Source organism: Haemaphysalis longicornis, unplaced genomic scaffold, assembly GCF_048455015.1.
Source record: "Haemaphysalis longicornis isolate Haplotype H1 unplaced genomic scaffold, Haemaphysalis longicornis Haplotype H1 scaffold_2, whole genome shotgun sequence".
Taxonomy (NCBI): domain Eukaryota; kingdom Metazoa; phylum Arthropoda; class Arachnida; order Ixodida; family Ixodidae; genus Haemaphysalis; species Haemaphysalis longicornis.
In genome coordinates this window covers 67,996,068-68,019,061 of record NW_027526295.1, presented here as the reverse complement: position 1 = coordinate 68,019,061, position 22,994 = coordinate 67,996,068, and the positions used below count along the sequence as shown (strand labels likewise).

Sequence of the window (22,994 nt, the reverse complement as noted above, 5' to 3'; positions counted from 1 at the left end):
ATGGCATTCACCGGCCCACGAGAAAGCCGTCACCACGAAATGGAGATGGCGTTGGCTGACTTCGTTCGGACGCAGCGAGCAGGTGCCCTTCCAGTAACGACGGAAGTGCTCCAGGTAAAAGCAAGGGAGCTTTCAAGAGAACGAGGCTTATCGCGGGCACACTTCAAAGCCAGTCGGGGCTGGCTACAGAAATTCAATGAAGCGCTTCGGCTTTAGCCTCCGTCGTCGAACCTCAATCGCCCAGAAGTTGCCCGGTGATTTTGAAGAGAAGCTGATTGAGTTTCAGCACCGCATCTTCATGTTCAATAAACGTGTTTTCTTTTTGTGAACGCTTACCTCGCCTTTTTGTTCGGCCTACATTCGAGGTAAGTTTTTTCTTTTTTCGTGGCTTCGGACTTTCGGGGGTCGGCTTAGAATCGGGGCCGGCCTAGATTCGAATAAATACGGTACGTCGATGTTACGCGCCCATGTGGTTGGGCCTACCTTCTTCACTTGTTTTATGGGTCAGCCTGTACAGATCAAGGCTGCACGGGCAGCCTAAATGTGACTACACACAGTATTGTGTGCCACTGCTTTTTTGTAGTCCGTGTAGCATAAGTTTGTGTAGACCCGCCGCGGTGGCTCAGTGGCTAGAGCGTTGTGCTGCTGAGCCCAAGGACATGGGTTCGATTCCCGGCCGCAGCAGCCGCTTTTCTGATGGAGGCAAAAAGCGAAAACACCCGTGTGTTTGACATTTCGGCACACATTAAAGATGTCCGGGTGGTCAAAATTAATCCAGAGCCCTCCGCTACGGAGCGCCTTATTGCCTGCACAGTGTCGGTGTGTTAAAAACCTCATAATAAGTTTGTGTACGTTGAAAGTGAATCACGGCCAAACCAGCTTAGACCCTGCCTATTCCACTCCTTCCTTGTTCACTCATGCCATTTACTGCTGGAATCAATCAGTTTTCGGAAGAGGTAGTGGCCGCTCTACCACATTAGAACAATTTGTTGAACCAGTTGGAAATATAAAGTTTTCTCAGAGGTGTCTTGCATTAGAATGTGCTTGACTAACTTGAAATGCATGTGTTCACACCTCCAGTACGTATGTCAAGTGCATTGTCTTTCCAGTTATGTGTGTCACCACTCAATGGTACTTTATTTTTTCCCCCGTCTCCACTCCTGTTATGGGCTCGAAAAGTGTTTGAACTGTACGTAAATTAAAAAGAAGCAAGGAGGAATACCAGCCTCTTGAGGTTTACGGAATGAATAACAAATAAAAAGCTACGCTTATGGGTAAACGTCCAGAAAAAAAAAAGTTAAGAAACAGCCAACATGCAGAACGGCACTGGGGCGTCTGACAATGGAACACCCGGAGTCTTACAGGGAGAAGTTATTCTGGAGCCCCAGTAGTCAGTGCAAATCCAAACCACGCATAACAAACAGGGTCAAAAGAAAATCTAGACCCTCCCGCTGCTGCGAACATGGACGAGTAGCAAAGCTGCACAGGTGGATAACTATAGTGAGTTTGAGTCATGTGTGGTGACTCACTTCCTTGGAATCAATTCTAAATTAATTGTCATATGACTTATTCCAGGATAGTTTTGATAAAATAGCAGTTACAGCTATTTTCTGTAATAGTGCTCCATCTGTAGATGACCACACATTGACAGCAGGCTGGAATTTGGTAACGTTTACTAGTTCATTGTGAACTAAGTTCGGCAAAAAAATTAAACTCGGCGTAATGGTAGAATCGTCTGGGCGCCAATTTCAGAACCATTTTTTTTCAAGATTACCTACCGTATCGACAAGATTGTAGGGTGGCCCCTTTTTTCAGGTTTGACAATCCAATATTGAGAAGTCGACTTAGAATCGAAGTCGAACTTTGTGTCGCTTTTAACGGCAAGAGAAAAAAGACATCAGGGGTGCTACGAGCTGGGGAAAGCGTAACACCGTCGTTTCTATGGTTACGGTCGAAGCGTAGCGCTTATCTTGCATACATTCTAGCGTCAATAAATCTGATGCCAACTTTGAAAGTTGGCGTTCCCGATCTGTGCGCTTTGTCCACTGTACCTAGAGCAGCAAACCTTCCACCAGCGTGTTCGGAAATGTACTGAACGTGATATGATTGTGCCTATGTCAGCGCCGTGCATTGATTCAAGGGATTCGGTAATACTCATTTTGTTTATTAGAGTCGAACAAAAACGCTTCTTGAATGTGAGTAACGTACTCACGAATCAAATGAAATCGTGAGAGGCCACTAGTGTCAGCCGCCATGTTGTTTGTTTTGATGTCGCGCGGCAGTGCTACTGTCGGTACCTTCGATGGGTGTCATCCCGCAGTGAATGTGTTCTCATGATTGGGAATAAAGTTTCCCACTCACCCAACAGCGCATGGTTATTCCGCGTGCTTATACAAAAGGTGTTCTTTTTTAACATCTACTGCGAGCACCACGAGCGTACGGCTCTTGAGGGAGCATCGATCATTGATGGAAGAGCCGCCGTATGGGGGGTATTGGTAGTTGATGGAAGAGCTCCTTGTGATATGATTTTCTAGGCGGCCACATTGCCGCGTGTTTTTGTGCATCGCCTCCTGTATTTTTACAATGCTAAACGCATCTCGCACTTCCCAATGGGAGTGAGTGGTACGCCTGCAGTGCCCACATGTCACAAGGTGGGGCCCCGAGCTGAGCCGGGATCAGGCAACCGTAACTGACTTCAAGAGCGGCTTGTGCCTGGTTGCCAAGGCAACCGATGTTTGGGATTGTCAAAGAAATGGCGCTCGCGCCAGCGCTAGAGAGCTCAGAGCCGCAGTGGAGCATGTTTTGCCAATGTTGCCGCTCTCCAACACGCGTCGCCCCAAGCTAAACTGGTCACATGATTGAAGCGCTGGGAAGGCTACTTATTGGGGGAGAGTGGCCGGAGTAGAAGGAGACGGATTTGTTGGCCGGTCCGGGCTGATGCATTTGGCATTGTAAAAATACAGGAGGCGATGTTTTGTGTCACCTCTGTGCTGTGCTCAAATCGTCCCGTCTGTCATGAGTGCCCTGGGCCGTCACCCCCAGAAAATCTTTTGAAAAAATTTTCCCGGTGCCTGGGGCCAAGGAACTTCCTCGGTGCTCTTTCACAGCAGCGTTCAAATGGGCTGCTTCCTACGCTCGCATTTTCTTCCTTTTTTTTTTTTAAGATGCAATTTTGGGGGGTCGACCTACATTCGAGTCGACTTACAATCGTGTAAATACGGTATATTATATTGATAGCTACGGAGCATTTTGCACTAGATCTGGAGTCAGCATGATCAATTAATTCTTTGTCGACACAACCCGACATATGCACACAATTTTGGTCCGAACCAGCATATGAAAGCGCAACACAGAAAAAAAAAAAAAAGGATTGACATGAGTTGTGGTGTAATCCCGGGGTTCCACAAATGATGAACATCATGAGCTCACCCCTTTCAATAGTGCACAAGCAACGCATCAATCCCTCCAGTGCTCACTTATGCAGCAGAAATTTGACGTCTTGCGAAGCTCCCTGGCACACATTAAAGATGTCCGGGTAGTCAAAATTATGTCGTGTGAAAAGATCAAGGGGGCAGGTGGGTCTTTGGGGCCAAAAAATGTAAAAAAAAAAAATTTCTGAAAAATGGAGATTGCGGCATCCACGGCCATTTTTCAGTCAGTGTGCAAATTTCCTCATCATAAGGCATTTATTGTAAATACCTAGCATTTTAAAGTGCACTTTACAGCTCAGTTGGCACAGAATTCGATAGTAAAATGGAACTTGTCTTGCAATGCAAAGCTAGCGTTTTGCTGATGGATATCTCAGCACTCAGAGCAGGTATGACTAATTTTCTTTGCTTCTGATACCTAAATGTGTGGTGAACACAACGTTGGAAACAAATATTTCAAGTGGAGGCTATGGAAAATTATTATGGTGTTCATTTGAAACCACCTGTGAGCCATTTCTGGCAAATTGCGGGCTGAGTGAAATTCACGGTGTTGTAAAACGACCAAACATAGCTCAATCAAAAAAATTCTTCCAGCGTTGTATTCTTTAGTCATTTGTCTCCCTAGCCACGTGGTAATCATCATTCTGTATGGTGTAGTTATTTTCTAATTGTTACCCAAAATAATGGGAATTAATTATTAATTACCTAAAAAAATAATCAACTTGCAAAAAATCTAATTCCCAGGGTGTCTAGCAAATTGCCTAATTCAATTTCCCTGACTTTTCCATGTTTTCCATGACCATTTTAAACGAAATTCCCTGACCTATACAACAGGCGCCATTCTGTGGAAATGGTCCGTGAAGCATATAAAAAGCATATACAAAACACATTCTATCATAAGGAAAACCACATTTGTTGCAAGTGCCCTAATTCTCAAAATGCACTTTGATTAACTTCAGTTTGAGGTTTGCTTGCCTTCTGTTACGGCTTCAGAGAGTTCATTTCTTCTTGCGAGATAGAAGCTTCAAGTTGTGCTTCGGCGAACACCTTTTGCTTTTTTTTTTTATTGTCCTGGCTCGACATGCAACGTGAACCGCATGGTGCGTTTTTGCATGCGATTCGGGCGCGGCAGCTCCTGCCTTGCTCAGAAAATGACGCGCATCGCGCGAGGCAGTGGGAGGAGCCTGCCGACTTGTGCCAATGGAGAGCCGCACGGCTCATGGCGGCAGTTTTGAAGCTCTCGAGACAGCCGGATGGCCCCGCCACAAATGTTTAGGCTTACCACCCCGGCAGGTATTGCATGGGCGCTTTCACTAGCGGCACGGATGATGTTTTATAGGCTCCGTGCGCTGGTGTTTCGAGAGTAACCGCAGCGCCGCCGCACAGCGGCGCTGTCAGAAATCGGATGTTGGTCAGCCCGAAGGAGCGGCTGTACGCGGCAGAGATGCCGCAGTCGTTGCGAAGAAGATGAAATTAGCACTGCGTATTTTTGTGTACCACTGGGCCTACGGCTCCCGCAACACTTTTAAAAAGGTCGCAAGCAGGCTGCCGAAAAAATAGTTTATGAGTTGACGAACATAGCAACTGCATCAGCATGTTCACACGAGCCGCGGCACCCAACCTTGCGCCTGCAGCGTGCCCTGCCTACCTCGCTTAGATTCACTGAACTCTTGATAAAGTGCAGTGATGCGTGAGCCGCGTGTTCTCAACAGAACTCACAACCTTTCACTGTACCCACATTTAACTAGAAGTTGTAGCCCAGGGCCACGCCAATCGAACGGCTCCGTTGCGCTCGCTAGCTCCTCCCGGACGCAGTAAGCATTGCTTGCGGCGTGCTGCTGGCGATCAGGTTTTGCGGTTTTCTTATAAAAGAACGTGCCAGTATTTCCTATCTCTCTGAAACCATTAAAACGATCGCACTGGTTTGAGCAATCACTCATCGCAGCGTAGCACGGCCAGTGCGGCGCAGCGCGCAAGCGATGTCAACAACATCCGATAAATGCATCCACTGGCCGTAGGTGGCGCTGGTTGTTCAGGCGCCGGTGTCGCCACCATACCAGCGCACGGAGCCTATAGTACCGTTTTCGCCCACATTATAAGCTCCTTTACCTCACAAGCAACTTCGTGTGTGCCTTGTGTGGCATTTTAGAGAGCGCTTAGAAGCGGTCGCTCGAGCTCCCATCACCACTTCGCGGTCGAAGCCGCCGTCATGTTTCCGCTGCCGGAAGCACCACGCGCAGCGTGCAGGCGGTTCCGCGGCAGCGTCAGAGCGTCTGTGACGTGCGCGGCGCATTTTCGCGAGCAGAAAACGCCCCACGCGGTTCATGCTAAACCATGTCATGTTCCTTTTTGATTAGGTAATTGTGGCTCCTGATGTCATAAGAAAGCAGTTCTTTCAAGATTAGCTCCCAAAAAGCGCTGACTTTTAAAATTCGCTGGTAAAAAAGCGCGTTGTGCGTGCGATTTGGGCACCACCTACATCGCCCCTCTGCGCAAGCGCAACCAGCAACCTAAGCCAGCTGCGAGCTGCGTCAACCGCACGGCGAGTTTCTGCACGCGATTCGTGCGCGGTATTTTCACGGCCGCGTCGACGATTTCGCGCCTGCGGTGGCTCCTTTCCTGCACAAGCTAGTGCGTTTGTGCCTTGAGTAGCATTTTGAAGAGCGGTTAGAAGCGGTCGTTGGAGCTACCGCACTACTCCGCGGCCGGTGCAGCCGCCATGTTGCCGGCGCCTGCCGCTCGGCACGCACCGTGCGGGTGGTTTTTGCGGCGGCGTCAGCGCGCCTCAGGCGTGCGCGGCGCGTTTTCGCTTGCAGAAAAACTAGAAAACGTTTCATGTGGTTCGCGCTTTCGTCGCGCGCGTACGTGTTGCGTTCGGTAACTTCTTGGGGGCCCGCAACATTGGTTTCCCCTATTCTGAAACTGTGGGCAGGCCCCGAAATGGTTTTCCCTGACTGGTACTACTTGATTGAAAAATTCCCTGACGATTTCCCGACTTTTCCCGGTGGCGCGAAATTCCCTGACTTTTCCCTGTTTTCCCGGTCGCTAGACACCCTGAATTTCCAGATTTGAAAGCAGCAAAAAAACTCGATAATGCTGTGCAGTTTTATTAAAATTGGTTAGTAAATAAAAAGAATAGCTCTACGACCAGTCGGCTTCCTTAACCCAAAAGAGCCACTGCAAACAAGGATGACGGAGGAAATGCTCAAGGACAGAAAACACGCATCCCTGATTAGAAGCCCAACTACGGTGCAGGACATTCTGGGTCGAATTAAAAAGTGTTTGGCAGCACATGCAGGGCCAAGGATGGCAGGATGCGGGTATCAGTGCCGCTACCGAGGGGCCTGAAGAGAGCAGCAAAGGTAGGGAAAACGGTGCAAATCAAGAGGTCATCCAGATAGCCAAATTTCACGACACTTGGGGCTTCCACTAGGTGTATTCACCCCGACATGCCGCGTAAGAGATTAATTTGCTTGCATGTTGCTACTGCCATGCCTTGGGCATACCTGACTTCATTTCAAATTACAACGTTATTAAACAGTACAGCGGTGGTTCCGACTTTGATGTGTGTGCCAGGACAAAATAATGACCAAAACAAAGGCTGCAATACTGTCTACGCTCGTTACAACTTATCTGGCAAAAATGAACTTCCAGTTACAACAGACACTTCTGTTGGTTTGTTTGGTCCCCATTCATTTTAGGTGGAGTCCACTCCTGTTATGTGGTAAGAAGAGCCCATACCCCAAGGGGGATTGGCCCCAGAAGATGTTGTCAGAAAAGATGAAGAGAAAGAAAAATCAGCATACGGGATGGTGAGAAGGATTTTGAAGTGACCAATGGAGAAGAAACACAGGGTAATTGAAGAGGAGGAGGAGGTAGCTTGTTCAGCGAATGGGAGCCGCACACGATAGAATGCGAGGTGAAGAGGAAGAGAACAAAGTTGGAGTAGACAGAGTGGAACGGGTTCTTTGGAGGAACGGTGGGAAGTTCGGGCCGTGCCTGCACACCGCACCAGCGGCTTCGCACCGTTGGGCAGCGGGCTGCCCGGAACCACCGATTACCAGCAGCTGCGCTCTGCTGGCCTCCTGCTGACCGGCGGCATCGCACCGCCGGCGACCCGTCGAGCTGTGCCCCACGACGCACCAGCGGCATCGCACCGTCTGGCAGCGGGCAGCTCCGGACCACCTATGACCAACAGCTTCGCCCTACTGGCCCCCTGCTGAGCCGCACTGCTCAGCGAAGCCGAGTCATCGCACAGCGGGCAGCTCCGGACCACGACGCACCAGCACGGGCCATCGCGACGTTCGGCGACGTTGGGTGACGCGTAACCCAACCGACCCACTGGGCCACGTCATCGGCATCGCACCGTGGTACCGGCAATAGGATTTGCTTGAATCTGACAGAGACAGTTAATGTATTATAGTAACTTTAGGAGTAGAGTATTGGTAGTGTGAGGTCGTGCTTGTTTTTGCTGTTTAGTGTGATATATGTGTGTTCAGTCACTATGATTTCGTTCGTTTGAGTGGTTTTGTTATGTAAATACAGTTGAACCTCGATATAACGAACCTCGATTTAACGAAATTCGCGATATAACGAATTTTTTCAAGTTTTCTAACAAAATTTTGCTAAATGCATGTATTTTTGTCTCGATTTTACGAAGTAATTTTGTGCGGCGCTTTCGATTTAACGAAGTCACGGCAAGAAAGGAAGAACGAAATTCCGGTCGAGGCACGTTTTATTTTGCCTCTCAGGCCCTACATTGAAAAAATTCAGTACTCAAATTGACTCTTGAAGGCTAAAATGAAAGAAAAGCGGTGAAATCTACGGTTAACAACAATTAAAAGCGAAGAACGAAGCTGCACAAACCGCTAGCGGTCATAGACGGTTTAATAATGCAGCCACTATTTTGACGTCTCCATCGTTGCCTACGCCAGCGCCCTCTATGCTTAGGCTACCGAAGCCTACTTCAAGCTTTTTTTTTTTCTACGCGTCATTGCTCACGGTGCTGCTGCGCTAGGTTGTGCTCGCTGATAACCAAATTAATGTTTTGTTCGTGCATCGTTAGGTGAGTCTTGTAAGCAGCATGAGCACTCCAAGAGAAAGAAAAGTGTTCCGAACAAGAGCCTGAGGAAGCTCGGTGAAACTGACAGCCACCGAAGTGTGATGGATGCCATCGATGTTCTGCGGAGGCACGCAGGTGCACAGACCTTGTTAGCGCTGTCAGCATACGAGCGTCACGTAAAGCCCGCCCTGGTCAAGAAACGCCAAGCACTGCCAGGCACTGCTTACGGACTTCTTCACTACGGCTTGAACATCGAGTGCTGGTGGCAATAAATTGCTCTCTTTGAACGTGGTCATCTTCGTTTCACCAGCGTTCATTAGACAGCTGCGGTGCGGAGAAATCAGTTTCGTAAGGGCTCAGTGGGCATAAAAGTAATTGCTTAATCGAATTTGGCCGGAAGATTTTTAATGTAAGCTTTCCGCTTTCCGGATCACGTAAGCGCTGCTCCACACAGTGAAGCGGTCCGCGTGTACTCCGCTCAACTCGCAATCATGGTTTTATCTCGAGTGTTGTGGTTGAATCACGCGCCCATACTGCGGAGCCCTTGTACATGAAAAAAGTCTTTCGAAAGTTTCATAGCAGCCTTTCGCTATTGGCCCGCCGCGCCTAAGCCTACCACTGAATGGACGAAAAGAGGCGTAACTTCGAACGAGCACCTCGGCGGGGTGAAGTTCACGGGACATGGACGCGGGTTCAATTGACTAACAGCGGCATTTAGTAGTGACCGAAATGAAAAAAGAAAAAGTGGAAACCTAGTCTGCTATCATATTTAATGAGGCGTTGCGGAAAAAGCACCGGTTTTACGATGACACATGAACTACCGTCGGCTATCCGAATTCCATTGCCCAAGTGTTGAAACTCTTAATTCACACAATTTTCGCGGCCAGTTTTAGTACAAATTTCGCTTTAATTGGAGAGGTAACTACATAGCAGTTGTTGCCTGGCGAGGGCCAAAGTGTTAAAACCCCAATAACTGGTTAAATGAACTGTAAAATCGAAACCTCGATTTTACGAAATTCTCGATTTAACGAAATTTGCGGCCCCAAGTACGACTTCGTTATATCGAGGTTTAACTGTATATTGTGTTGCCACCAAATGAATCAACTTGAGCCTCATTTCTCGGCCGCGTGAGACGCGTGACAAACTTTTGGCGAGCCTGCCAGGATTTATCCTTGGCCCAAGCACGCGTCTTACCCGGCGGAGAGATGGACCTCGAGAAGATTCTAACCTTGGCTAGTTCATCAGGTTTAAACAAAGAGCAGTTTTTTGCATTGTTAAATGAAGAGTGGCGCAAAGAGCGCGAGAGGAGGTCTGCCCAGCTAGAAGAGTTGGACCGAGAAAAGGCAGAGTTAACGCGGCGCCTCGAGGAAAGGGAACGCATAAAGAACCGGAAACGCGCCGCACGTGAGCTTTCTGATGGAACGCGGGTCGCCGACCTCCATGATGCACGAGAGAAAGAGAGAACGCAGATAGGTGACAGCGAAGAAGAACGTGCTGTTGAGAGAACGCTGTTTGAATTGCGCTGTGATGACAATGAAAAAATACAAGGAAGAGTGTTCTCGCAAACGAACGCTGAGGAGAAAGGCGCGTTAAAAGCGCAAGGAGGTGAGCGGGCCGGCTTTGGCAGAACCGAAGGTGAAAAGCTTGAAGATGAGTGCACTGAGAACACGCCATGCGAGGACCGCGCGCTGCCGCCTAGTCTCTCTGTTGAGCCAGTTGGTTTTACGGTCTCTGAAATATCAATAATTGAGACGGAGGTACCTGCCGCTCCGTGCACTGGCAGTAATAACAACCGGACAGAAAGCCCTATTGCTGGTCGGGTAGAAATGCCTACAAATATTGAGGGTACACTACTCCCGAAAAAGGCCAGTGCAAATTCTTTGGACGGCTCAGCAGACAGCTCAGCGTCTAAGATAGTAAACGGGGTCACCAGTGCACAGTCAGGTGAAGGGATTACGGAGCAACTAGGGCAGCTCCCTCAGATCGAGCAGCTTGTAGTTGACAAAAAGTCCCGGCTCGAGAAATTTAGGCTAGGCATAGGACCGGGGTTTGTTCCAACCGAAAGGCAATTGCCAGCACCCTGTGAGGTTGCTGAGACTGAAGAACGCCAGAAAAAATGTCCACGTTTCCGTAAGCGTGTGAAGCAGAGAAGGAGTTTTTGTCTTAGAAACGTTCGAGTGCATGAGCGGAAGTTCGCAGAGTTAGCGCACGCTATGAAGACGACGCACAGACGACGAGCTAAGGCCTGTAAGGAGAACGGATGGCTCTGTGATCAGCACCCAGGCCAACATGGCATCGGCCGAAAAATAGGCAGTCAGCTTTCCTCCGGGAGTAACCAAAATACCAGCGCCAGAGGAGAGCGAAAGCGCAGACGTGCAAAGAAGACACAAACGAAGAAATTGTGCGAGTCGCGCTTAATAGAGAGAAAGCTTGCACTAGAGAGGAACTGGAGACCGGGCACGGGTCATTGGGTAGTGAGACAAGTGAACTTTGATGGTGGTGCAAAGAGAGATGGCAGTGTAGCGAAAGGTGCTGAATGGAAGAGGCGCAAGAAGGTGAAGATGAAGTCAAAGCTAAAAAAAGCCGGTTAAAATCTTGGAGTTGACTGGAAAGAAATAGGACTCATATGGGAATATGACAAATAGGTTGTGTAATAAAGTAGAGCATAAATGTGGGGGTATGATGCAGACAAGGGGTTGTAGGAGCATGAAGTGTACTCGGAAAGGAGGTAGTTGAGTAATTTAGATTGATTAAGAGTGTTTGTGAGCTTGAGACTTATTGATGTGTTTGATTTTGGCGATGTTAGAGCGGATTTCCTGAGTAGATAGTGTAATAGGATGAGGAAGTCTTGTCTGTTAGTGTTACGTGCTGTGATTGAATGTAAGAGTTGAAGGTAGAGTTCGTGAAGGGTGAACTTGGTGTGTGATGAATCTTAGTAGTTTAGTAGGACTGATGTAGTAGCTTAAGGGGGGAGGCTGGTCTTAGACAAAACTTTTTTATTTTTCAAGCTATTGAGATGAAAACTTCCAAACAGTTGTATTTCAGCATTCTGATTTCAAATATCAATTTAGATTTTGGATATCGCAAGTAGTTCTAATTTCATACAGATTTCATTGTTAAAAGCCTATCCCCAATTTAAAAAAAAATCTGCTGTAATGATGCTTCTAAACTGCGCTTCATTGCATTGCTTAGCAACCAGGGAGTGCAATAAAAGTATTCCCATGCTTCTAGCCTTCCTACAACCAATTGTATGAGGGTTCAAACTTCGTTGTTCGAACAAACTTCGTTGTATGAGGACGAAGTTTGTTCAAACTTTGTTGTTTGAACCCTCATACAATTGGTTGTAGGAAGGCTAGAAGCATGGGAATACTTTTATTGCACTCCCTGGTTGCTAAGCAATGCAATGAAGTGCAGTTTAGAAGCATCATTAAAGCAGATTTTTTTTTAAATTGGGGATAGGCTTTTAACAATGAAATCTGTATGAAATTAGAACTACTTGCGATATCCAAAATCTAAATTGATATTTGAAATCAGAATGCTGAAATACATCTGTTTGGAAGTTTTCATCTCAATAGCTTGAAAAATAAAAAAGTTTGTCTAAGACCAGCCTCCCCCCTTAATAGGACTGATGGTGTTGGGACGTGCGGACTGCGGACTTTGTTTCCACTAACAGGCGTGGTGTGTAGCAGTTTTTTTTTTAAGAAAAAAAAAAACTCTTCAATTTCGGGGGGTAATGTCATGTGGTAAGAAGAGCCCATACCCTAAGGGGGATTGGCCCCAGAAGAAGATGTTGTCAGAAAAGATGAAGAGAAAGAAAAATCAGCATACGGGATGGTGAGAAGGATTTTGAAGTGACCAATGGAGAAGAAACACAGGGTAATCGAAGAGGAGGAGGGGGTAGCTTGTACAGAAAATGGGAGCCTCACACAGTAGAATGCGAGGTGAAGAGGCGGAGGACGAAGTTGGAGTAGACAGAGTGGAACGGGTTCTTTGGAGGAACGGTGGGAAGTTCGGGCCGTGCCTGCACACCGCACCAGCGGCATCGCACCGTTTGGCAGCGGGCTGCCCGGAACCACCGATTACCAGCAGCTGCGCTCTGCTGGCCTCCTGCTGACCGGCGGCATCGCACCGCCGGCGACCCGTCGAGCTGTGCCCCACGACGCACCAGCGGCATCGCACCGTCTGGCAGCGGGCAGCTCCGGACCACCTATGACCAACAGCTTCGCCCTACTGGCCCCCTGCTGAGCCGCACTGCTCAGCGAAGCCGAGTCATCGCACAGCGGGCAGCTCCGGACCACGACGCACCAGCACGGGCCATCGCGACGTTCGGCGACGTTGGGTGACGCGTAACCCAACCGACCCACTGGGCCACGTCATCGACATCGCACCGTGGTACCGGCAATAGGATTTGCTTGAATCTGACAGAGACAGTTAATGTATTATAGTAACTTTAGGAGTAGAGTGTTGGTAGTGTGAGGTCGTGCTTGTTTTTGCTGTTTGGTGTGATATATGTGTGTTCAGTCACTATGATTTCGTTCGTTTGAGTGGTTTTGTTATGTAAATATATTGTGTTGCCATCAAATGAATCAACTTGAGCCTCATTTCTCGGCCGCATGAGACGCGTGACAACTCCACACATAATGGACCCGGCTATAGCAGACTATCGGCTACAACAAACTAGATTTTAAGTGAAAATTGTTTTGACTAAATGTTTATAGCGGAGTTCCTCAGTGCTGGAACCTGATATGCTTTTTCTTTGTTTATTTTGACGAGGAAACTATTATGTCTGGCCACATTGTTGGCATAGAACAGGTCGTTAGTGCAGCCAAGCCAAGCCAGTGCCGCTGTCCCCCCCTTTTTTTGTGCGGTACACGCCACCACCCGAGCTCTCCTTCACCGGGCATTCCCAGAAGAGGCCAACAACGCAACTGGTATTGCAAACTCCCTTACGCCCCTCTCCCAAACCTACACTGACATCCTCTACCACTACAGAGCAACCCGACGCACCTATTCAAACCAACCGAATTCAAACCGAACCGAATTCAAACCAACACGTATTACAATCCCCTCCAGACACCACATCTCTCCTAGTAACTACCCACTTAACTGTCCCCAATGCGATGAGCCTAACACCACAGCTCCTCTCGTATAGACCTGCCCCATTAATTCTCCACCACCCAGCTCCCCTACCCTTGAGCAGTGGCAGTGCGCGTTGCAGAGCTGCCAGCTCGAAGACTAAGAGGCCCTGCTCTCTCGGGCGAGGATGGCAGCCGCGGCACACGGCCTACCGGACTAGGATGGCCACCCACCGCTCCTAACTCTTTTTCTCCCCTACTACGTCCCTGTTGTTTCAATAAAGGTTTTTTTTTTCTCTCTCTCTCTCCCCCCAGTGGCATGAGCGGCGGAGTAGCTGATTTCACTCTCGGATAAACTAAGCATAACGCTGTCGAACATGGAGAAAACCAGCCTACATCGCCACAAGTATGGGCCTGTCTGAACAGACAGTCCGCTCGACTGTCAAGAACAAGGCTGCTGCCGAAAAACGTGACTGCGGTGAGATTGAAGAACAGCGCTTTCGAGTATATTAAGTGGCGCACCCGGGTGTCAAGTCTGCCCTGTGGGGATCGCGACTTTCACGCGAACCCCTTTCTGGCTAGATTCCCATCGCGGCCAGCGCACAACGCGCCTCGCTTACGCGACGGGAACCATACGGGAGGGCGCCAGCGACCGGATGGTTTGTTGTCACCCCTGGTGAAGGCGTTGACCCTTTTCCTCTCTGCCTTACCCGAGAACCAGTTCTTCCTCGATACTAGCGCCACCGTAAGGCGAAGTCTGGTGGGACGTAGCATGACGAGGGGACGGTCTCTTGTCTCGGGGATCCGGTAGCGCGCGGACGTTTCGGCGCGCTGGTCCTGACCTGGGGAACGCGCCACAAAGGACGCGTTCGGACGAGCTGGGAGACTGCAACCGCGCTCGCACTCCGCAGCGCTCCGCTGCTCCGGTATGCCATCGGTGAGTCGAACCATCTCGATCTCTAGCGTTGTTTAATGTCTCACTCCCAGTGTTACCGTTATGGCCTACGAGTAGTCTGTATGCAGTGTATTTGATTTGCACTTTGCAATAAATGCTGCCATTGATGTTTTGCCCTCGCCGCCTCCTGCCTTTGTCCGTCTCCGAAACAACGGACCCGTCCGCAGCTGGCGCTCGCAAGGCATGTTTGCTGAGCGCGGATGGCTGCGGTGTGGGAAATAACTAGTGTGTGAAATGTAGAATCCCACAGCCCTCATCACAGTTCTTTATGTAATAAAGAACTCGGGTCCAGTGAATTTCAGCATTCATTACTCCACACATGCACCATTCCCGTTCCGTTCGATGAAGACGGTAAGAAGTGCCTCAAGTGGGGAGTCGGATCTCACTCATTGTGCACAATCTGCCGCTGGCTGTGTGCAGTCCAACTGGTCTAACTTTCGATTCCACAGCTGTCCTTCATCAGATTATTCCGTATCAGCCGTTTTCCTGACCAGACTAAGATCATTAAAACTTCGGAAGCTGCCTTGAGGGAATGTCAAGCAGCGATCCGAATTGTTTCACGAACGGTTTTGGTAAACCTGCCTCGTCACGAAGGGTTTTAAAAGAGCATGGCTAACGCTGCTGGCCTTGACTGACTGTTATAACTGGTTAGCAATTGCTCCTAGCTATATTCTTGCTTTATTTGCTCAGCTTAGCGTGCGTTTCTGCGCCACTTGGCCACACAGGATAGGCCTTTTCCAAGTGCCGGTGCTAAGCTTTGAAAACAGCTCTAGACGATTCTTTTCCCTGCATGAATGCTGAGCAGAGATGCTGCAGGCGTGTAAAAAGAACAAACTGTCTGTAGCATTTATGTGCAATACTGGTCAAAGTTCCCACTTTATGCTCATATATGTACCCCACCCCCTGTTCGGATCCTGCATACTTCGGATACAGCGGACATTTTTTTCCGGATTAAGAGGGTCCGTTGTAACGGGCATAGACTGTACAAGGACCCTTTCTCACAGCCCTTTAATGTACTAAGGTGGTCAATGATGTCTACTTCTTACAAATCATCACTTCTCCCCATCTCCAACATCTGTAAAGTTTTCAGGCACCCATTTTCCTGGTTTCTCAGCAGACCCTACAATGAAGTGAGACATGCAGGAATTGAACGCTGTCGCCAGTCCAGCTCTTTTAGGTGAAGCTTATATTACTCCAGGTACAGAGCACGGGAATGCCTGGTAGTGTTCCTCTGGCCTTCAAGCTCAGCCAGGGTCAAGCAAGCGCCTTGTGCGGTTTGCGGCGCCGATAGAAGTGCCATCGACCACACTTCGGTTGCCAGCCAAACCAAATTTGAGCATCTCATTGCCTTGCGAGAGAGGCGTGTCTCATTTGTCGAAGCAGAGAAATATTTAGGGAAGCCTATGTGACAGGCAAATTTTGAATTGCCCACAACTGAGGCTTCACTTCACGTAGATTCCCACCTATGCATGGCATTCATTCTTTTTAAAAGCAAAGCTTTTTATGCCTGACTTGCGCTGTAGATAGTAACACCAAAATGCATTGCAGGAAAGCTAACTTTACACAGTGGGTTTCCCCAAAAGGCACATGATGATGATGATGATGAAATGCAAAGAGCCTCACCAAAAAAAACTTCTGTAGTTAAAATCGAACCTAGGTACCTTGCGTTATGAAGCTGACGTTTATCCAACTGCGCCCTTCTGACACTGTTGAAGCCTTTCTTGATTTTGGACTTTGCCTCTGACTCAGGTGGCATGGGAGACACCTTTGCGTTCTAACCATCTCTTTCAAAAGAAAGGGGCTTTTTTTCTTCTTTTCCCTGGTTAGCCAGGGAAAGAGAGGTTCTTAGTGGGTGTTGCTCACCGATCGCCTGCGCCCAGTCCACGACAGTGCCCGCATCGAAGTTGCTGCCCTCGGCCAAGTAAGTGACCTGGTCACCAATCTTCCAGCCCACCACCGGGTAGAGGCCTGCACTCGAGAGGGGGACAAAAGGCAGCTGGAGAACGAGCGTCCAAGCAGACAACGGCCGAAAACTAGAGCACCTGGCAAGAAACACAGGGGACTCCCACAATGTGCAATTACAGGGCCACACATGCAATCGGCGCGACCAGAGCACACCTGTAACACGGCCCTCCTGCATGCTTAAATAAGTCGTGCTGCCGCTTCGATTACAGCAGCTCAATCAAACTGATGGTTGCTTTCCCCAACTATGCCCACCATTGCATTGACCTTGTAAAGTTGCAAGGCCACCACTGATTGCACCACCTAAGCAGTTGACAACACTAACACTACACTGTTCTGATCACAATCAGGTGGCTGCCATTCATTCTTTGTGGAAACACGAGTCGGTTTTATGTTTTAGTAAAGAAAAAAGAATCAATGCGATGCGCAATATTTGTAATTAACAGACCTTTGCCCATCTTGACTACACACTTACCTTGTTGCCTAAAACACTGTTTTTTTTTTTTTTGTGGAAGAAAAAGTTGACATGTATGAAGTATTTCACTAAGTCTTGTGTCAATAACTCGACAGGGCTCTCATAACCTTCGCCTCCCACAACCATAGCATCGCCATGAGCTGCAAAATGCCAAAAACCTTGTTCCCATTTGCCAACATTTGCTTAGCACCTAAAAGTTGTGAACTACATATACCTGCTCCTATGACTGCTCTATGTACCAATAACTAAGTAAGACTAAGGTACGAAAAAACACGCAGTCCACTTTTATACCTGGAAGAAAATGCAGCAAGTACAGTCTTACAGGCACCGTGGAGACAAAATATGTTTGTTCCATTAAAAAGAGTGCTTTGTCGCAATTACAGCAGTACCAATGTTATTACAAACCTCAAATAACTAATCAAAATATTGGAGAAAGCATATGAAGCAGTGGCAACCCCCCAGCCACTTTCCGGCAATGTCTCTACGTCGCCACAGAATCTTGCTTGTGCAATCGGTGGCAGACAACCTAGGCCATCGCCAAGAAACAAGACTTGGCGATTTCAGTGGGACCTCTAGTTCCGTTTGACTGTATCACTTGGATGAAAATGTGCAGGTAACAACACTGATAACTACGTTTTTATCACCCACTCGTATTACCTCACTATGGTGTGAAATTTGAAAGTTCTTCAATATTTCTTGCATTGTTGTTTTCCCCGTTAAAAAAGTGCCTTTCGTAGCTGGAGTGACGCTGAGTGAGTTGTGGCACGCACTGACAACACGATGGTTGACAATTAAACAGCTGACGCACCGACAGAGGACGGATGCGGCTGGCTGCCCGTGTTGATATTGAAGAAGGTACCCGTGCCCATGGTGCACTTGCAGTCGCCCGGCTCAAAGCAGCACTCGCCAAACGCCGATGCCTGCTGGTCGCCTGCCTGCACGCATAAACACGACGAACAGCGCTACAACGACAGCATCTAGCCAATCTGCCGTTTGAGTTTTCCCGACTCCGATTCAGGAAGACAATATATAGTCGAGTCCGCTTATAACTATCCAAGTGCCAAGGCAATCTCATCGTTATAGCTGATAATTGATGTAAGTGAGTTGCAAAAAAAAAAAAAAACACACCCAGACGGAACAGATCTTACACTATTTTATTTGCGCGCAAGCAAGGTCGTACTAGTACTACGTATTTGCGGAAAAGAAGCCATAGCCACTCAGCTTTGTTCTCTGCACGTGAAGCTGACGCACATCTAAAACTGAGTGAAAGGTCCTTGGTGGAAACGAAGTCCCCGAGGGACTGTGTCATGCGTTGGGCCTCCTGCGAAGTCACTACCTGAGTAGGCTGCGCAACCGTGTCGTCAGAGTCGCCACTGTCACTACTGTCCGCAGCACGTATCTGCGCAACAATCACCTCTTCAGTGAGGTACTCAGACGTTTCCAAAACATCGGCCTTGATGTCCTACCCACGGAAAGATGGAGGCGGTAGAAGAGGCACCCAGCCAAATTCAAAGCAGCGCACATGTGACACAACAACCAAACGCGCGAGCGAGCGCTGCTAGCTCACGAGCAGGCGCGGGGACAATTCCAAAGAGGTGGCGTCAGGTGGGGGGTTCAGAAGGAAAACTGCTCTCCTTTCCACTTTCTCATAAGCGGCGCAGTCGACTCGTTTTCCGAGGGGTGGAAGGGATGAGGCACATCACGGCTCGCGGCACATGCCGTCAGCAGCTCACATTGTCGGTGCACGCTACGACTGGATTCAATAGTTATATCCGATATTGCGGCACTGGAGCATTCTGATAAGCAGTTTATTTTACCATAGAAAGCATACAAAATTGCACGGTGCCATAGTTTTTCATCTTTATATCCGATGTGCTGTTATAAACCGTATCGTCATAAGTGAGCTCAACTACCTTTTTCAATTTAAAAGAACTAGACTTTAGTGACCCACTCAGTTCCATTGCAGCCACGAAAGACACTTTTTAACAGAGAAAACCGGAAGAAATATAAAAAAAACTTTCACACTTCAAACTACAGTTACGTAATATATAGGCTGGAGTGATGTAATGGGCCAGCACTAAAAAAATATCAGTGTGTTAACTGCATGTTCTAAATCAAGTGGTGCGATCTAACGAAGCTTGAGGCCCCACTGCAATCTTGACAGGTCCAGCTACTTTACAGGTTCAATTTATGCGCCAGAATGAATTAACGGCACAATTAACTGTGTGCGACTTGGCAGCGATTAAAAATGGAGGCAGATAAATTACCTGGAAGGTGTCCGATTACTCAGATATTTTGCCCTAAATTTTGCCCTAACCAAACTAACCTAGCAGACATTGAAATAACACAGCTGTAAGTACCACTGCACAACCCTAATTGTTTCTGGAAGCACGTCAAACTTGGTGGCCTACCACATTATACGTGTACTCCCGTGTGCGTCGCTTCTTCTCTGTGTCCTGCTTTCGGTGCCATTACGTTCCGACATGTACCAATTCACCAAACTATGTACAAACCACACTGAAGAAACCTAGCCTTCTGCCCCAGCATTTTTAGTAATATGTGCTCTCACAGTGGCTTCCGAGGTGAAACAACACGAATTTGTCCCTTTCATCACGTGACAAGTGCAATATCGCAGTTTGCAAAGGCATGAATGTCGCAAGAGTCATTGTTAGGTAACAGCTGTCTTTTAGTGCCCCCCTTGCTGCCTTGACTCCACCGGAATTCTAGTTTCTTTGTAGTCGTGTTCTTACGGCATTCACATCCACCTCCCCACAACTTCCAACCACTAGTGTCGATAATCATACAGCCCTTCAAAGGTACTACAACGCTTATAGAAAATTTTTTTTCTCTCGCTTCTCTTGGGCGCTCATTTTATGGGAACTCAAATCTGTGGGCACCCAGAATGAACCCCCTATTCCAGTAGGACTTCCCAGACCGGCACCAAATGTATAGTTAACAGAATGTGCCTTCAGCAAAGCACTGCCTCGTTCCTTCATAAACTCCCCTGCCAGTAATGCCAGTGACTGCACCCTGTCAAACTAGCGTGACGTCCCATTAGTTACGTGAAATGGCTATACTCATCTGCGAGACAAAAACTTACCAGGCTAGCAATGGGTATCTTTGCACCGAGGATACTGGCGTCCATATGGCCAAACACGCCACTGCAATGATGAAAAAATAAGACCACACACTGTAGAAGTGACACCGTAGTGACACTGTAGAAGTGTAGCGACACTGTAGTGACACTGATGATGAGAAGTGTAGACAGAAAGTGTAGACACTGTAGTGACACTGCAGAACACTGTAGTGACACTGTAAAAGTGTCGGGAGTAAAAACTATGAGCTACGTACCTCTCATCAGCACATACACAAAAATTTTCCGGTAGTGGATGGGCTCACAGTCGTGCACGACCATCTAGGACAGCTTGTGCACTCTGCGTTATGATTATTCAGGCAGGTAACTCCTACAGTTCAAACAGTTTAGTAATGATAAAGCAAACAGTTGGTTCTGTGACTAGGAATTTTACTGAGGGTCCAATAAATTGGGAAAGGGTTTTCACCAAGAAAAAAAGCAAAAAGGAAACGTAACTTTCAGAGAAATGCAAAGGTGGTCGATGGGTACCAATAGCGTTGCCAAAGCAATTTTAGAGAAAAAATTCAGCCCCCTTTCTGCCTCACACCAGATGAACTGCACCGGTTCTGTCATCTTGACACCAGACAAGAGTGTTGTCTTTCTTGCCCACATTTCTGCTTGCACTGTTAACTATGGCCTACCAACTAGGCCAACACTACACTTTGCCATGTTTCAGCGCAAGTGGGAAATTCGAGTCAGGAGCTACACAAACGTTTGGCAGCGTTTTCTATGGAAATCTACATATAGTGATGATTGGTTATAATAGTATTTGTTTTTTTGTATCTTTCGATCTTGTCACAACTGGACTGCACTGTACTGTTAGGCTGCGCCCGTTAAGTGCCAGCTGCTTAGAGGAATGTTGACAAAACGGTGGCCCAGCAGGTGACCTTTCCAAAATGTGATTCCCAGGCATTTTGGAAACATTCCCAGGTGTATTGAGGCATGTGCCTCAACACACGAGCCTTCATTCATAGCTGTTCCTACAAAACTCGTCAACGGCTGACCTCTACAAGGCATCAATTCCATCATCCGTCCTAATGGGCCAGACATGCAAAACTACACTGGATATTTGACCTTGTCTGAAGCAGCATAACGCAATCAGCCCACTCTGTCCCACAGAGGTCCTTTGGTAAAGGTGCTGTGTGGATGAGCCAAGATACCTGTGCCATGCTGGGCAATATTCAAATTGACAGCTCCCTCCCGCAACCTTGTTCCCATAGTCTGTTCAGCCAGACAAAGACCGCCAAGTGCCATTTCTTTTCTGGTACCACCTCTTTTATCGACAGCTCCCTGTCTGACAATAGTTTGAATCCGACTCTTGTCAAGTGCGGCCTTTGCTCGGACACTGGGCAAGCGAAGTCACCTTGTGCCGAGGACCTGTGGCAGTATGGCGACAGGGATGCCCAGCATGCTGGTTATCGTCTCGGACCACTCCATCTGAAAGGAAACACCAAACGGGAGAGTGTGTAAAAGGGGCCATGAAGAAAACACACAAGTTTGGTTCGTTAAAAAGACTGCTATGTGCCGACAACGATGATACCAATTTCGCTTCACACTTGAAACAAATAACTGTGATATTAAGGAAAACAGATGAGAAAGTGGCAACTCCCCAGCCCCATTGCCAGCGATTTCTCTACAATGTCACAGAATCTTGTCTTCGTTACTGGTGGCTGCCCTCTTAACTCTTTCGTTACGGCGGAAAAACGGCCGATTTTAAGTGCTTCCACAAAACGTTTTTTTTCTCTTGAGCTACTGGACACACGTAGCCTTGCTATGCATGAAATTGTAGCTTATAGATTGCTCTTCCAAACACAAAGCAGCAGTTTTGTTAAAGGAACAATTACTTAGTTTATTCGTCAAGTAATCAGAAAAAAAGCCCCCAAGAAAAGTATACGAAAAAAACACAAATCGGCACTTTTACAGAGACTAAAAATTATTTCAGGTATTTTAAGATATACAAAATGTTCCTACCTTTCTTGGCTATGATTCAATATATAAATCAACAGTGTACACCAAGTTTTGGATTTTTGAGGGCCCGTCAACCTAGCGCAACTGACGGCTGTTCCACGCCGCGAGGGCACTCAAGGGTGAGTGAGTCTCTGTAAAATGTGCATCCAAGTACCGTATTTACCCGATTTTGACGCACACTTTTTTTGCGGAAAAATAGGTCGAAAAATTGCATGCACGTTAGAATCGGATACGAAATCAAAACCGAACCAGCGGAAATTTCGTCCCACCCATCACCATCGCCATGTCAAGATGGCGCTAAAGCTTTTAGCAACGATTTTTCGGACGCAGGAAGCATAGGCGCCTAGGCTTTTCTATCGGCGTTCACACAAATCGTCAAATCGTTCCACTTGCGCGCTTGATAACAGCAATGGCAGCAGCAGCTCTCACGCATTCAAAACGAGCGGTCGGCTCAAGCGTGCGCCTCTGGAGAAGCTCGCGGGATGGGCGTGTGAGGCGTGGGCCACGATCCCATCGACCATGATTGAACGTTAGTTCAGAAGTGTGGCATCGCGAACATGCTTGACGGCACCGAGGACGAGATGTTGTGGTCAGCGGAGAGCGACGAGGAGTGAGATGAGTGAGATTACTTCGGGAAATAAATCACCCGTTTCTCTCGCATTCGTTTTTCTTGCTCACACAGTTCCGTGCGTGTTACAATCGGAGGTGCAAGTTTTTTAGTTTTTTTGTCAGGAAAATCGGGTGCGCATTAGAATCGGGTAATTACAGTAAACTCTTTTGTGTCCTCGCACAAAATTTTTATCAGTTCGGTGGTAAAAAACAAGAAAAAAAAATCGAGCGCTCTCGACAAGCGTCGCACCTGAACCCTGCAGCGCTAATCTGACACGAGCGCCAGGTTATCTTGAAGGTGATAGCGCGATACGGCGCGGTGCATTT

At 47.9% G+C, this 22,994-nt stretch overlaps 1 protein-coding gene across 2 annotated transcripts in view; it reads right to left on the bottom strand.

Annotated features, from left to right (window-relative positions):
• The window catches only part of LOC144168967 (glycerol kinase 5), an 89,226-nt gene that overhangs the window by 35,756 nt on the left and 30,476 nt on the right, over nucleotides 1-22,994 (bottom strand). For both annotated transcript variants that reach the window (XM_077697970.1, XM_077697971.1), the window contains exons 9-12: nucleotides 21,454-21,527; nucleotides 20,058-20,118; nucleotides 17,766-17,892; nucleotides 16,384-16,488 (exon numbers count right to left, since the gene is read on the bottom strand). In XM_077697970.1, coding sequence (XP_077554096.1) covers nucleotides 16,384-16,488; nucleotides 17,766-17,892; nucleotides 20,058-20,118; nucleotides 21,454-21,527 — 367 coding nt within the window. The remainder of the gene's footprint in view (nucleotides 1-16,383; nucleotides 16,489-17,765; nucleotides 17,893-20,057; nucleotides 20,119-21,453; nucleotides 21,528-22,994) is intronic.